The sequence below is a fragment of the Lepisma saccharinum genome, chromosome 7 (genome assembly GCF_977018435.1).
Source record: "Lepisma saccharinum chromosome 7, izLepSacc3.1, whole genome shotgun sequence".
NCBI classification, from domain to species: domain Eukaryota; kingdom Metazoa; phylum Arthropoda; class Insecta; order Zygentoma; family Lepismatidae; genus Lepisma; species Lepisma saccharinum.
This window is the reverse complement of record NC_139235.1, coordinates 33073237-33090669: the sequence shown is the minus strand read 5'-3', so window position 1 is coordinate 33090669 and position 17433 is coordinate 33073237. Positions and strand designations below refer to the sequence as shown.

The 17433-nt window shown below is 40.4% G+C and overlaps 1 protein-coding gene across 1 annotated transcript in view; it reads left to right on the top strand.

Moving 5' to 3' along the window:
* The window catches only part of LOC145990416 (phospholipase B1, membrane-associated-like), a 60464-nt gene extending 44792 nt beyond the window's left edge, over positions 1 to 15672 (top strand). Inside the window, exons 4-8 of the mRNA XM_083126110.1 lie at positions 92 to 318; positions 1930 to 2089; positions 5498 to 5640; positions 10953 to 11109; positions 13855 to 15672. Coding sequence (XP_082982236.1) covers positions 92 to 318; positions 1930 to 2089; positions 5498 to 5640; positions 10953 to 11109; positions 13855 to 14012 — 845 coding nt within the window. The 3' untranslated portion in view covers positions 14013 to 15672. The remainder of the gene's footprint in view (positions 1 to 91; positions 319 to 1929; positions 2090 to 5497; positions 5641 to 10952; positions 11110 to 13854) is intronic.
* The last annotated feature ends 1761 nt before the right edge of the window (positions 15673 to 17433 follow it).

Sequence of the window (17433 nt, the reverse complement as noted above, 5' to 3'; positions counted from 1 at the left end):
TAAAGCATGTAAAAATGCAAAAAGCCGAGGAGGGGGGAAGAGGGGTAATGAATTTTCTCATGACACGTCTGTTGTTTGATATTTGTTGCAGGTGGAGCCAAAACATGGAGAGAGTACCTGACGCTTCCAAACATCCTGAAGGTCTATAACCCTGATTTGCAAGGATTTTCGGATAGGGCCGTCCTGATCGCCGGAAACGTTAATAGATTAACCATAGCCAAATCAACTTTCGTGGATGGGGACGCTTTGATGGAAGCTAGGATGCTTGTTCGGAGGATAAAGAAGAACAGGAAGATTGACTTCTATAATGACTGGAAGGTGAGTGTTGGCGCTGGACTGGCTCCCTGGCTGGAGTAGATGGCTGCCAGTCTGGGTGATAGACTGGTTTTGACCAGTTCTAATTGCAATTGGGTTTCTCTGCTAGATTCTGTGAAACAGCCAATTACAGAGAAAGTTTGCTCATGTGAAGATAATATGTGAGTTTGGCAAGGGAAAGTTTCTTGTCTGTGTTTTCCGAGTGCTGGTTGTGTTTGTTCGCTGCTAGATGAAGGAAAAAAGTAACAGAGCTGTGCATTCGTGTTCATTAATATTTAGTAATTTAAACGTAATCCTTATAATTACCAGTGTCTCAAAAGTAATATCGCAAACTGACACAGGTCAAAGTACACGATAATAGAAACAAAAAAGTCTCAGTAAACATGGGTCTGCAAACGACCCGTTTTCGAGATAATCGCGAATGTGTGTTTACAAACCACCACTGACTTCAATGTTCGTAAACAACGTCCTAGTTGGTAAAATACCAATAATAGAGTTGATAAATCAGGAGATCTCATTGCTTTTATTGAACATTGTACGTACTTACTTTAACAAGGAAAACAGCACTACTTTAGTATGTTCTACGTTACAATTACTGTACACTCTGTACACTGTTAAAGGAGGTGTTCAAAGTGTCATCCTTCCATATGGATGCAATACTGTACGCGATTCCGCATTGAGTTTCGGAATTGGTCACAAGCATGTAAATTCTCTGTACTGATTGTATCCATCCTGTTTGATTACAACGCCACCTCTCGGAAATGTTCTGTTTTGAAAATAAAGAGCAAAGCACTCTGTGTTTACAAAATACAATCAGTGACGGCTTGTAACCACACATTAGCACACATTATTAGCATTTTACCAACTAGGACGACGTTTACAAACAATGAAGTCAGTGGCGGCTTGTAAACACACATTCACGATTGATTATCTCGAAAACGGCTCGTTTGCAGACCCATGTTTACTCAGACTTTTTTGCTTCTATTATCGCGTACTTTCATCTGTGTCAGTTTGCGCTATTACTTATGAGACACCCTGTATATATATATATATTGAATGAATCCTGCGAATCTCGTTTGTGAATAATGAATATACGTACCCGAGTTCATGAAAAAATTGTTGAGTGCATCTACATTTCCTACTTTCTTGCGAGCCAAATTTCTAGCCTCTTGTTTTTCTTTCAATTTTTAGTATTAAGAGCAGTCAGTATACTCTGTCCCAGCTAACTATGGAGCAGGCAAACGAAAACAAGTCTCTGCGCAAGTAGTGACGCGAGACGGCTCCACCAATGAACACGTGAGAGGGAATGGAATTGCGTGGAGGTGGAAGCGACTGCAGCTACTAGTCTTCGCAGCAGCGTGTACTGCTTCGCTCTGCCCACTCGATGCCCCGCCCCTTCTGTGCCGCTATGCGCGGCCTTGCTCCAGAGATACCCGGGACAAAGTATAGTCCAAGTCCAACTGCAATATCCAGCAGGAAATCTAGCCTCGTATGATTCAGACATTATTTTCAGAGTGAACCGTCTCATTACAGAGGCAATTTTTATTAGAAGTATATCGTAAAAAATTGCTTAATTCCTTGAAGACATTTATTTTCTTTTGTTGTTGTCAACAGGTAATTACCCTTATGACAGGCCACACGAACTTGTGCGCCCACGTTTGCTTTGATTTGAAGAAAAACTCCGCGGAGAAGCACCAGGAGCATATACGAGAGGCCCTGGACTATCTTCAGGCAAATCTTCCCAGAACTTTTGTTAATCTTGTTCCTGTTATGGGTAAGTCAGTAGTAAAGTACAAGGTGTTCACAAATGATTGAAGCGGTTTGACAATGTTACTGTACGTGTATTATTGAACATATCGTGAAGTAACTTTACAGTTTTGTAGAGAAACTCAGCAAGTTTTGTGCCCCCACTCCCTTCGTAATTCTGCAAACATAAGCTTCAGAGTCAAGTTCTTCCCAAACACAATGCAGCATGTCCCTATCAATTCGATCAAAAGCACTGATGATACGTGGCCGCAGTTCTCCTAGATCACTCGCTAACGGAAGCACAAACACTAAATCCTTCACACGGAGTTAAGTCAGGGGAGCGTGAGGCAATGACAGCAGTTGTTGATCATCATTTCCACAACGACCAATCTATCGGTTTGACACTCTGGTGGTTAAGAATTCGTGGAAATCTTGATGGAAGTGGGGCGGAGCACCATCCAACTGGTGGATGAAGTTCTCACTGTCCGTCTCCAACTGTGGTTGTTCGCTGAAGAAGGAGGGGCCATAAACTCTAAATTTTGAGATTGCACAAAATGCATTGAGTTTCGGAAAGTCACGAAAATGCTCAACGACGCCACGGGGAACAGAAAACTCCCATAACTTGCAATGCGGCACAAAACTTGTTGAGTTTCTCTACAAAACTGCAAAGTTACTTAGTGATGCGTTCAATAATACATGTACAGTAACAACATGAAACCGCTTCAATCGTTTGTAGGCACCCTGTACTATGAGTTTTTTCCGCTCTTGGATCAACGTCGCAAATACACGATCGACTGCCGACAACCAGACGTGACGTCACTCGGTGGACTTAGGGAAGTTTCAGGCAGCTTTCAGACCGAAGCGACACGCAACACATGTCGCTAGGGAACGAACCAATGAACACTAACATTTCACACAGCAGCATCATGACAAACAGCACATGCTTGCGTTCGATTGGTGTCGCGTGTCGCTTAGGTGTGACAAGCAGACCGAAGTGACAAACGACACGCCACAAGCGATACCTGTCGTTTGAAAATAGAACACTCACAAGGGAAGGTATCGGACCTCCCGACGACAATCGCCACGAAACTTGCAGGGGTGGACAAACGTGAGAGTAACGTTTGGCATTTTTCAATCGCTCGAAACTACCAGAACAAGAAGGCGTAGTGGGTAGCGCTCCTACAAGATTACACAGAAGGGAGCTGAGTTTCGAGGTAATAGTGTGAAATGGCGCATGCCCGGCAGGTGGCAGCTTGTTTTGCACAGTCCGAAATTATATCTGCAAGGCTAATGTATAGAGGTGAGTCAATTAAGCATAGTGAATGATCATTTATGGACGAGATGACATCATTTTTAAAGTAGGTAAAGATAAAAAGGTAAAGTTCCTCGTGCATAAAGCACCGTACCATGAAGGCACATTTAGGGAATGTAGGGGTGGAGATCCACATATGATGTAATCATCATCACTCTCCGGCCGCCTTTAACCCCCAGGTACCCATTGATTTGAGGCTTGATGATTCCCGGAGCCGCTTTATGCGAGGACAAGGCCGGAAATATTTCCGACTTTAGACAACCCAACCCGGGAATCTAAACTTGACCACTCCACCACGGACGTGAACAAAAGAATTGCGAGCCGGCCCCCGTGGCGGAGTGGTTACCACATCGCGCTACGACGCTAGGGGTGCCGGGTTCGAATCCCGGCCTGGGCGTGGATGTTTGTGAGTGTTCATTCATCAATTTCACCATGTCATCACTCATCTCCATCTTCGCAAATTAGCCAAAATGTGGCACAAAAAGCGAAGTGAAATAAAGCAAACCAAAGAGAATTGCGAAAGCAGAGATTGATTGATTTGGTCTCCTTTATTTCGCTTTTCTACCAGTTTTGGCTGATCGCGAGGATGAGGATGAATGGCTATATGAAATTGATGAAGGGACATCAGGAAGAATAGCCATGCCCAGGCCGGGATTGGAACCCGCTACCCCTGGCCTTGTAGCGCGCTGTGATAACCACTCGATCACGGAGACGAAGGTCTGCAACCATCGCGGCTCTACAATTTTTGAAGCATGCATCACAAAATAGGACATGCAGGACAGATACACCGTTCTTCTATTTTCTGTTTGTATACTATTCCTTTTTCTGCTATTCTATCCCTATTTCTAATTGTTTTCTCTTCCTTGTTCTTCCATTCACTTTCTCTCTCTTCCTTACTTTTCTGATCTGCCTTGTTCAATCCCTTCCTTATAATCTGAATAACACTTTATTTCAATTCTCGTCCATTCTTTCGCCTCCCCGATGGCGCAGTGGTAGCGTCGTCGCCTTGTAAGGAAGGGGTCCCGCGTAGAGGCACATAGTGGTTCGGATCCCACTTTAAACTGTAGGTCCAGTCCCGATTAGCCTTACTGTGCCTAAAGTGGACTTAAAACACCAAATCAATCAATCAATCGTCCATTCTTTCTAGTTCTCCTTGTTTGAGATAGGTAACTCAGAAGTTTATTGCTGACGAAGCGGTTATCTTTTCGGTAACACTTTACTATAGGGGTGACGCATTTCTTACTTTTTACAGGAGAAAGTACTTACGCAAATCATTTTATGTATCGTTGTAGAATTTCATGAATGTAATTTTGATCAATTTTAATGCGAATGCATGTTGCTATGTGCGAAAGTCTCTGTCCGACACGCTGTTTCTGCTGGCGCCTTTTCCTTTCTGCACAAGAGCACAATGTTCCGTGTGTTAGATGACGTAAACCCCGTAGTCAGTGTTTCAAACTCGCCGTGTTTTCACTATAACATGACGTGTCTAGTATTTTTATTTTTTTAATTTTTTAACTATGCTTGTCTAACCTAACCTAACTTAACCTTACGGAAAATGGTTTGTGAGGCTAACGTGAATGGTTTTTGGGGCTAACGTGAATGGTTTTTGGGGCTAACGTCAATGGTTTGCTAGGTATTAGCATAATTTCAAATCCGGGCACGAAAGTAGGTATTTTCCGGTGAACAAGGTTGCAACACTGCATAAATCGACAAAACACTCTCACAACGAACCATGAACTAGTACGCTATCGCCATAATGTGTGTTACAGAATCGAAATAACGAGTAACAGTAAGTACTCGTACATTATTTCACCCAAAGAAATGTTCCGCAATGCAGAATAGTACGTTAGCAATGTAAAAAAGTGCGAGAGAAATTATATATAGGTGTCACCCCTATAGTAAAGTACTACCATCTTTTCATATTGAAGAGTATATATCGAAACAGAAATTATATGTTATGTAATCAGGCAGTAAAATTTGGGAGCTTATCTTCTTCACAATCTTCACGAGGCGTGAAGAGACATGGGTGACCTTGCAAGCAAAGGCCTGGATTTTCTTTAAGCTTGTCCGGAACTCTATATAAGTTTAACAATTCCGTGCATTCTCTCTTATTTACAATTACAGACGTGTCGGTTTTGAGGAAGCTCAGGGAAAGGAGTACAATCAATTGTTTTATTTCCCATCATGCCCTGTGTCTGTGTCCAGCTGTCCTTGGAATGCGGGCTACAGAACTATCATGGCAATATCGGGAGAAGGAGAGGCAATTGGTAAGCTTTTTGCTCGTACACTTTCTATTATCTACTGTAGAAATATTTTTAAAGTTTAGAGTTTTTTTAAAAGTGAAGTTTCTTTAAGTTTAAGTCTACTTTATGTACAGGCAGGGTTGTCGGAACTAGGGATGGCCAAACGGATCCGGATCCGAAAAATCCGGATCCATTCGGATCCGGATCCGGATCCAAAAGTTACGGATCTGGATCCGGATCCAAAAGTTCCGGATCTGGATCCGGATCCGAAAGTTCCGGATGTGGATCCGGATCCGAAAGTTCCATATCCGAAAATTCCGGGTCCGGATCCGGGTACGAAAGTTTCGGATCTGGATCCGGATCCGAGAGTTTCGTATCTCAATCCCATTATAATATTACCACACCTTAAAAGGTATTATGATCTTCGATTACAAAGAAATTTTTCATTAGTTAGTCCTACAATAATTTTTTTTCAAGTGTTGTTCCTAAAATACTTTGCTACGCATCGGCTAACACACTCGTGCACAAAAATAATCTTACTTGTTTAACATAAAATGTCAGAGGTGATTTTGTAAATGCCATTGAAACAAATATGTATTCCTTCGAATGTATTGGAAATGGAAACACACATAAATGTGAGACATTCCATTCCAGGATGAAACCTTTAACACATATAACAAGATAGAAATGTTATACAAAAATTAAACAATTTTTCTACAGTTACAGTTTTACAAATTAAAATAAAACATTATAATATATGCAGTGTTATATGATCACAAAGTGTAAGACTAACAAGGGAGGTTATCTAAGTGTCCGCCTCCGATTTCCATGAAACTTGGCAGGTGTATAGTGGGGCCCAATGGAAGAAATACATGTTGTTTTGTTTCAGCTAAAAAAACGGTTTTAGGGGGGCAAAACCCCCCTCAAAGGCCAAGATGAGGACAAATTGAAGTGAGGATCTGACCCTGCCCCCCCCCCCCCCGATTACCATGATACTTGGCAGGTGTGTGTATAAACGAGCCCAATGGAAGAAATACGTGTTTTTTTTGTTTCAGCTAAAAAACTGTTTTACGCGGCAAAACCCACTCAAACGTCAAGATGAGGACAAATTGAAGTGGGGATCTGACCCCTGTGCTTCCCTCCGATTTCCATGAAACTTGGCAGGTGTGTGTATAAACGGGCCCAAAGGAAGAAATACCTTATTTTTGCTTCGGTTAGAAAACTGTTTTAGGGGGCAAAACCCCCCTCAAATGTCAAGATGAGGACAAATTTAAGTGGGCATTTGACCCCTGTGTTCCCCTACGATTTCCATGAAACTTGGCAGGTGTGTGTATAAACGGGCCCGAAGGAAAAAATACGTGTTTTTTTTTTGTTTCGGCTAAAAAACTGTTTTAGGGGCAACTTCCCTCAAATGTCAAGATGAGGACAAATTTAAGTGGGCATTTCACTACTGTGTCCCCCTCCGATTTACATGAAACTTGGCAGCTTTATAGAGGGGCCCAATGGAAAAAATACGTGTTTATTTTTGTTTCGGCTAAAAATCTGTTGTAGGGGGCAACTTCCCCTCAAATGTCAAGATGAGGACAAATTGAAGTGGGGATCTGACCCCTGTGTTCCCCTCCGATTTCCATGAAATTTGGCAGGTGTATAGAGAGGCCCTATGCCCCCTGTTTCTTCCTATGCCATATTTACGTGGTTTCGGGTTCGGATCCCCACTTCAATTTCTCCTCATCTTGACATTTGAGGAGGGGGTTCCATCTAAAACCGTCTTTCTTTTTAGCTGAAACACAAAAGAACCTATTCTTCCTTTGGCCCTCTCCATGCACCTGCCAAATTTCATGGATATCGGAGTGGCACACAGGGGTCAGATCCCCGCGTCAATTTGTCTTCATCTTTACCTTTGAGGGGGTTTTGCCCCCTAAAACAGTTTTTTTAGATGAAGCAATTCATTACAAATCGCGCACGCGCGCACACACACTATATATATGTGTGTATGTATGTATATTAGCAGGTAACAATATGTTATAAACACATTCTTACTTTCCAAAGAAGCGCATGTGGGATGGCAAAACGGATCCGGATCCGAAAGTACCGGATCCGGATCCGGATCTGAAAATTCCGGATCCGAAAAATTGTAGGATCCGGAACCAACCGGATCCGGATTTCGGATCCGCGAGGATCCGGATCTGGCCATCCCTAGTCGGAACTGGACTTACAGTTCAAAGTGGAATCCGAACCGTTATGTGTGTTAACTGTGCATGGAAACCGGGACTCCTTGATTATACAAAGCGACGACGATGTTTTAACACTAGTGCTTGTATTTATAACATAGCATAACAATTAACGACAATTTACTTGGATTGGATTTCAAAGTTTTACTAAGAGCTTAAAATTTCTCTTTCATACGTATACATAACTATATATATATTAGAGAAACGACTCGAAGCTTTTGAAATGTGGACATGGCGAAAAATGGAGCGTGTAAAATGGACGGACAAGGTAAGAAACGAAGCCGTACTGAAAAGAGTTGGTGAAAAAAGATCTATACTGGAGACCATCAAGAAGAGGAAAAGAAACTGGTTAGGACACTGTCTAAGAAGAAACTGCCTGCTAAGAGATGCCTTGGAGGGAATGGTTGAAGGAAGAAAAGTCCGTGGAAGAAAGAGATATCAGCTTATGGATGATATTAAATTAACTGGGTCGTATGCTATTACGAAGCGTAAGGCAGAGAACAGGGAAAGCTGGAGATTGCAGTGAAAAACCTGCCAATTAGGCAGAAAACAATGAATGAATGAATATATATATATATATATATATATATATATATATATATATATATATATGTGTATATATATATATGTATATATATATATATAAACAAACTGCTGATTGGAAACGAAAAATTGTTCATGGGACAATTAGCAATGAACGCCTACTGTAGTACGTTATAATAATGCAATGAACAGAACATTTCGGTTTACTTAATTCCAATATAAGAGCACATACAAATTCGGAAGGAAAGTTTTTTCAAAGTCTTCTTTTGTTTTCTGCAACTGCCATATATAAAAATAATAATGGGAAAAACCAGTTTTTTTAAAAAAAAATATGTTTGATTCCTAGGTTTTTTACGTACTTCACGTTTTATGCGTATTTATGCGTTTTTTACGCGTAATTTACTTGTCATGTACAAAACGTTTTTGACGCTAATTGCACAACCCTGGGTCACACCCACCTTGCAACAAACGCCAAAACTAAATGCTAAAAGCTCTAAACCTGGCTCTCCTAACCTAACCACATATTTATTATTAGAGTAAGCGGAATTGCAGGTCAGGAATTGTTAGGGTAGAAGGGCAGGTTTATAACTTTTAGCATTTAGTTTTGGCGTTTGTTGCAAGTTGGGTGCGACCCAGTGGCGTGGCGTGACTTTTTCATAGGTGTTACCGGCCATCAGACGTTATCATCTCCACCCTACCGCTCCCCAAAATAAACATGCCTTTGATCTGGATTGTTGTTCTCTTTTTTTGCAATCCGATCAATGATTTATTTAGCTACAATCACTCCTAGAAAGAACTACCACTCATGAGAGAGTTACCGAGAAAATCCAGTGAATAGTAGTCGAGCCTTGTCAACCATCTCTGTTTCCTTGCAAAGAGGTGGAAAGGGGAAGAAGAACCATACATTCGGGTCAGCTTGACGTTTCTGCGTTGAGCAGACGACAGAATTCCCCTCCTCCAGCGGTGGAAGGGAAGTCCAGATGTACGTACTACTGTTGCCAACTTAGTTTTTTTGTAGCAGGGTTTGTCCAAATCACGAATAGCATCAAGTACTTACGTATCTTTTCGTCTGTTACTAAACGGTCAGTTAAATCCAGCTTTGGCTTTCCAGTCTAGCTCTTGTTGCTTCAGAGAAATAGTATCCCCGTTTTAGGCGGGATTTAGCTCTTTTCTGGAAATCCAATGTGACAACACTTGCTGATCCGGTAAGATGCAGCGGCAACAGGGCCCCTAAACAGGCATATGAATAACCCCCTAGCACACTTGCCTCCAAGTCTTTCCCCGCTGTTCCCTTGTATTGGCGGGCGCCCTTTCCTCTTGTTGCCTCTTGAGGGTAGCGGAACGGCCTGTCTCTTCGCTTTTGTCGGCTGCAGAGAAAATGTCCTCTGCAATATACACTCATCTGCAACGCTGTCGGTTAATTTATTTAACAATGTTGTTATTTTATTGAGGAAAATACTTTTTAATTTCTTTACATTTTGCTGTTACCTGTGGTAACACCGGTTACATGCACGCCAAGCCTCTGGTGCGACCCATATCACACCCGTTACCACTACGAATGATATTCTATGCAATAGTCCTATGGTAAGATGCCAAATATGTTTGCCATCTTGTAAATGGTAGCACACGAATTCAAAATTTTGTTTTCCTGATTTCTTAGAACCTGTTGAATATTTAAACAGTTCTGTAATAAACCTTAAGAATTATCTCTTAAATATGCTGACTCTAGAATAATATCCATGTAATCTGCATGATCAATATGCACAATGTATGATCTCTAGTTATGTGCACATGATTACACGTATCTCTGTTAGTGCATCCTCGATGGCGCAGTGGTAGCGTCTTCGCCTTGTAATCAAGGGGTCCCGGTGGAGGCACATAGTGGTTCGGATCCCACTTTAAACTGTAGGACCAGTCCCGATTAGCCTTCCTGTGCATAAAGTGGACTTAAAACACCATAATCAATAAATCAATCCTTGTAATCAAGGGGTCTCTGCTTCGATACTCGGCGGAGGCACATTGCACAGTGCTTCCGGTTCCACTTTAAATTCTAAGATTAGTTCCGATTAGTCTACCTGTGCATAAAGTGGACTTTACACACAAACATGCTTCTCTTAATGCCGATCCGCTCCAGTAGGCGTCCAGCTTCAGGATGTCAAGCGCCTCCACGTGCTGATCCTGTTTCTTGAGGAATGTTTTTTTGTATTCAGCCTGGCTTCACTATATTCCAGAAACAGTATGTAATAAATGTAGATATACACTCCGTTTCGGTAAAGTGTGGAGCTTATTATGACGATAGATAAGGGGAAGAAGCGAGTGGGTGAGGCAGTGCAGTGCGCGCTGCTGCAAACAGCTGGTAGCTGCAGCCTCGTTTTCTCCTCCATGCACTCGCTTCCCCTCCTACGTGTTCATTGGTCTAGCCATCTCGAGTCCTACTTGCGCAGGTGACTTCTTTTCGTTCGCTTGCTCCTGACATTCTTGGGACAGAGTGTATGTTAATGTTATAAAGAGATTTACTTTTGTAGCTGAATTGAGTTACATGACCTTCGTTTTCTTTTCAAGATTTCTAGTGGCAGATACGACAACAGCGACAACTTTACCGTGGTGATACAACCCTTTACAATGATGCTCAGCGGGAACGTATCCAAGGCAACGCTGCCAGACGTGTCCCATGTGACTCCGGACTGCATGCATCTTAATCAAAAGGGACATGCTTTGGGTAAGTGAGGTTTGCGTGCCTTTCCACTACTTATTCATAGAGCAATGATTCACTCTATTGGCTTTCAATAGATTTCAGCTGCGAATTGGAGACGTAGAAATTGGTCCCTGTTACGATTACTGGAAGGTTGACACGTTGGGAGGAGCCAACCCACCCCCCCCCCTCCACACACACACTGCACTCTCTTTAATTCAAATTTGGTTTTGTTGTTTTTTTAAGTCCACTTTATGCACAGTAATGCTAATCGGGACTGGATCAACAGTTTAAAGTGGGATCCGAACCACTTGTGCCTCCAGCGGGTATCGAACCAGGGATCCCTTAATTACAAGGCGAAAATTCAAACTTGGATAATTAGATTTAATAGGTAATTTGGAAGAAGTTGAAACCATATTTAATGACGTGATGTTTTATGTTAATTCGAATTTTGGATAATTCTTAACATTTTTCTTGTCCCCTCGGAGTTCGAATTAAAAAGAGTCCACTGCATATATAAAAGACTTAACATTGTGTATTTATGTACATATATATATATTCATTAAATAATGTATTAAACGCCACACATAATTTATGAGCCATATGAAGTTTTATTTATAAAGGGTGTTTTTTTAAGAGTGATAAAACTTTCGATAGGGATAGCTGTCATTTGTTTTGTTTTGATGACATGTTGTTTTGTCATTTCATATCAGTGAGCATTGGCAAATGATCATGGAAAGACTGACACCGCAACAACGTTTACAAATTGTGGAAATATATTTCCAAAATCAATGTTCTGTTCGCCAAACGTATAGAGCACTTCGGAAATATCGGTGCTGTCAGTGAATTGGCCTCACAAGATCATGTGACCTAACGCCACTGGATTATTTTCTTTGGGATATCTAAAGTCTCTGGTTTATGCTGATAAACCAGCAACAATTGACGCTTTGGAAGCCAACATAACTCGTGTTATTAACGACATACGTCCCCAATTACTTGAAAAAGTGGTTCAAAATTGGACTGATCGAATCCGGTTCATCACAGATAGTCGTGGTGGACATATGCCGGAAATTATTTTCAAAAAGTAAATGTCAGAAAGTTATCTTTCAAATAAAAACACATTTGGCTTCAAACTTATTTTTTTATGTGTTTTATTTCAATTCAAAGTTCTATCACTCTAAAAAAACACCCTATATATTGTCATGTAATAACCAGATGGGCGTTACTGAAATTCATCAAATTTCCAGGAGAGAGGAAACAATGTATCCTTAGGAATATGTCTTACTTAAAAAAAAGAGTCAGCGAATTGTATATACGTGACTCCACCTTACGCCTAGGGATTAGAAGTGGAGATGTGAGGGTCTGACTCCCAATAGATCTCTTCAGAGGAGTGTATTTACACAAAACTGAAAACAGCATTTTTGGAGTTACGTTCCTCTGGTTCTCACACGACGATGTACAGTCCCGCAGAATTAACTAGAGAGAAATGGCCACTCTGCGAGTGATGCAACTGCGCTCGAATTGGCTAGAGCGGGGGACTTCCCGCTGTAACGGGCCAATGGAAACTCTGAAGTTCGGGCGCGCGAAATGTTACCAACTGTTGAAAGGACTCATGTGCAGTGACTGGTGAAGCGGCAGTGCATAGAGCCTCGGTCTTTTCAAGTTACGGATTAAAGGTAAAGAATAAACTGTTTATCCATTTATTGTGTAAGATAGAATACTTATAATGCATATAATTTTCTTACCATGTCCTCTTAATACAGTGATATTTCCGTTACACAATGTAATTATTTTTTCAAATCTCCCATCTCCCGTTGTCAGCTGATTGCCCGTGATTCGCGTGAGAGTCAAGCGTTCGCTGTAGGCTGGTACTCCTGCAGCGGCGCCGGCCGCCATTTGTCTCAAGTTAATTCTGCGGGATTGTAGTTATAATTATTTGTATTTTTCTTATTTAGCTTCGTTTTCTGTCACTTGTGCCCAATCGCAACGATGAAGATGAGGATGATATGACGAATTTCATGAACACCCATTTACACCCCGGGATTCGAACCCAGGACTCCTGGGAGTCAGTGCCTCCACGATGGAGTAGTGGTAGCGTTGTTGCCTTGTAATCAAGGGGTCCCGGGTTCGATATCCGGTGGAGGCACATAGTGGTTTGAATCACACTTTAAACTTTAGTTCGGTCCCGATTAGCCATCCTGTGCATAAAGTACACCACTGTGCGCTATCATGCCAGGGGTCCCGGGTTCGAATCCGGGGTAAGTGCCCATTCATCAATTTCATCATATCATTACTCATCCCCATCTTCGCAAATTAGCCAAAAGTGGCACAAGAAGCGAAGTAAAATGAAGCAAATCAATCAATCAATAAATCATCTTCGCGATTAGCTAAAAGTGGCAGAAATGCGAAGTAAAACAAATGAAATGAAATCAAAATCAAATCCAAACTATGAATGAATGTATCAATATTAAAAACCGTGATCCTTATCAAAATAAATTTCTTACGAAAGTTGTTTCAGATGAAGATGCAACATTGTCGATTCACTCCTCTTCCATGCTCAGAAGCGTTGGGGTCTGTTATATTTTGTTTTCGATTTAATTACGTAGTAATATGATCACCCTGTATGAAGTGTACATAATGCTTTTATGTACGAATGTCGGAAACCCAGTCGTTATCTCTTTCGAGTAAGAAATTCTACGAAAACAATAGTTTACTTTGAAGTAAAATGTTCCATCAAACTGGTATTGATAAGAAATTCCCCCAATATTTCAGCTGCACAGGCTCTGTGGAACAACATGCTAGAGCCAGTTGGAAGAAAGTCAACAATTCTGCCTATGACTATCCTGAGCCTGAAGTGCCCATCGAAAAATGCCCCTTACTTCTTCACCGAGGCGAATTCAAGGATATTTATTCAAACAGGAAGACAATGACGATCGAAGTATAATCAGAACTAATCCAGTTGAAAAGCTAGTTTGCGACATCCTGATCGAGGGAAATTTTCCCACCTACAAGCGAGCAAATTATAAAAAAAACTGTTAGCACTGTATAAGGTGACCAAACGTCACCGGGACAGTCCCTTCTTTTTGAGTCTCTGTCCCGATTTTTAAACGTAAAACGGGACGCCAAAATGTCACTTTGACTTATCGGCATAGAATTACTGCAACAATGTACCTTCTCTACTATTACTATGAACTATGACATTGTTGGGTAAAATTATTTTACATTCCAATACCAACGATGTGCGACAAGTCAATATTCTTAAAATATTCGCGTTTCTTCTCTGTTTACCTGGAACTAATGCCCCCACTTGTCGAGTGTTTTCGTACATGAATGGTTTGTAGACAAGTCACAAGAGAACGCTCTTTCAGCACAAACTTTGAAAGCTATGTTGATTAATAAGGTGAACTTTAAACAGACGTCTGTAAACTTTTACAGGATGTTATTTGAGTAAAAGGATGCACTAAAGAAGATTCATCGGCTAAATATCATTCAATGACTTTTAGTTAAAAAGGACTGCTTGGCTGAGGCGCAGTGCGTATCACCATATTATGTAAATCATGTTCACAGTATTTATTTCTCCATTTAATCTAGGGTCATTCCATGCTATTTCAACGAGGTCATGACACCCACCAACTCCGATTTCGATTAAATTTGGTATACACCCTTCTTTTATTGTTAAAAGAAACCTCCTATTTTTTTTTCACTATATCTCAAACGGTTTTCATTTTACAGCACTTTGAAATGTCATCAAATCAGTGTTGTCTGTCACTGTACATGTTTCCTCTAAAAAAATATAGCTATGATATTTCATTGCTTACCTACTAAAAAATATCCTATAAATTGATTTCCCTTCAAAATCGAATATCAGTCAGTTTTGACCCTAAATTTCAGCCATTTGCATTAGATGTGGTGAAAAAAGATACGGAACATAAAATGTAACCTGAAATGTACTGAAAGCAATGTTTTTTACTCCAGATTTCTATATTTTTTCTTAGCTGAGTTATCATAATTATCGCAACATTCTGCATAGGCCAAAAATGTTGCAAGTCATGAAACAAAAATGGCCGCCATTTTCAAACGAAGTCTAGTTTTAGACAAATAATGCCTGTTTTGAACTACCTTTGTACAGGGGTTACAACGACAAACAGATGAAAAATTTTAAAAATGGTGCTGGACCATTTGGTACGGATTGACCCTGAAATTTTAGGCAATTTCCAAAAAACGTAAAATTTTCGTTAGAAGGAATAAGAAAACCAAAATTTGTAGAGAAAGAGCATGTTTTTGCAATGATTTCCAACATCAAAAGGTTTTGGTTCCATCATACCCACATGATAAAAATTCAGATTTTCGTAACCTAGTTTTCCCACCACAAAAATTAGGCTACAAGTCCATTATTAGTCTTTTTATAGGCATTTGTAAAATTTTTTGAGTGCTGATGTATTTTTTTTTCTGAAATCCTCATTATTTCATTGAACTGTGTGTAAAATTTCAAAGAGATCTGATGATTGGTTAAGGAGAGAAGAAATAAAATGTAAGCAAGGGTATCTTGGGTCGAGGGTCTCAAGAGTGACAGACAACACTGATTTGATGACATTTCAAAGTGCTGTAAAATGAAAACTGTTTGAGATAGAGTGAAAAAAATAAGGGGGGTTTCTTTCAACCATATAGGTAAGGTGTATACCAAATTTCATCGAAATCGGTGTTGGTGGGTGTCAAAATCTTAGTTTTTGCGTTGATTTGATGTGGAATGACCCCCTAATTACTTTTCAAACATAAGTATAGGGTGAGGCAGTCAAACGGAACATTTAAAAAATTTACAAAAAAATAGAGAGAGCAAATATTAGTTAATTTTTGAACATGAATGTACTGTACATGAGTTGAAATTACTAGTGTACCTGAAAAATGTTCATTTTTTGAATATGGTGTCAATATCATGGCGTCCTTGGTTTTGCACACATTGTCGGAGTCTCAGAGTAAATCTGCCCATCCGAAATTAATCCACACACTCTCCATGAAACGCCTCTCCATTCAGGAAAAGTAACAGTGTGGTGTGCATTATCATCTCGTGGAATCATCGGTTCCTACTTTTTCGGAAATGAACACGGTAACACGGTGACGGTAAGCGCTGGACGTTATGCTGACATGTTGGTAACCTTTTTCCTGCCTGTCCTCGATGGCTATGGCGCAGATGAAGAGACACTCTTCCAGCAAGATGGTGCAACTAGCCATACTGCCAGAGTGAGTATGGATGTGCTTAGACTCGCATTTCATGGTCGTCTCATCAGCACATTCGGCGATATTCCGTGGCCTGCCCGTTCACTCGATTTGTAGGCTCCTGACTTTTTCCTTTGGGGTTACCTCAAATGCAAAGTATTCAAGGACAACCCTCCCAAGAACCAGGGATAATTTAAAGGAGCGAATTCGGCAAGAGATCCACAACATTCCGTTGGAGACGCTACGAAGCGTCATGGGTGGATTTACTCTGAGACTCCGACAATGTGTGCAACACCTAGGACGCCATCTTACTGACAACATATTAAAAAAATAAACGTTTTTCAGGTACACTAGTAATTTCAACTCACGTACAGTACATTCATGTTCAAAAATTAACTAATATTTGCTCTCTCTATTTTTGTTAATGTTTTAAATCTTCTTGTTTGACTGCCTCGCCCTACATTTATGACGAAACAGTTTTTATATTAAAATGTGTACATTTTGCCGTCCCTTTTTTGTCTCCTTTTTCCTTCAGAAAAATATGAAAAATGTCGCGTCTCGTTGTTTTAAAAATCTGGTCACATTACTACTGTTACTAATAATTTTTTTAAATAAGTAAATTGTAACGAAATTATTAGTTATGTAAAGTAACTCTTACATTTTTGTACATTTCAATTGTAATTAAAAAAATAAAAACAACATCTTAAACTAGTTATGTATATTTATTGTGAGTATCCTAAATGTGTAGACTAATAAAATGTATTTGTAATTTTCTTACTTCAATGTTTAAGCACATGACGTTTAATTTTTAAAATTATACTTAACTACGCGTCTCTGCCACTTTGGAATAGTCGCGACGATGAGCGATGATTACATGAACCTGATTACTGCAGGGAGTCGTAACTTAACCAAGTTGAGTTGCACGTTACGTTCCATGCGTAGGAGGAAAAAGTTTGGTCCAAACGCTGGTACCCATGTAACATAACGAAAAGACAACATGATATGGACTGATATTACAAGGAAGTAACAGAATGTATTATGGTAGAAATTAATGTTACAAAGGAACGCAACAGAATCACCATATTGGAACATAACGCGACATGCAACATGGTATATACTACCGTTACATGAAACGTA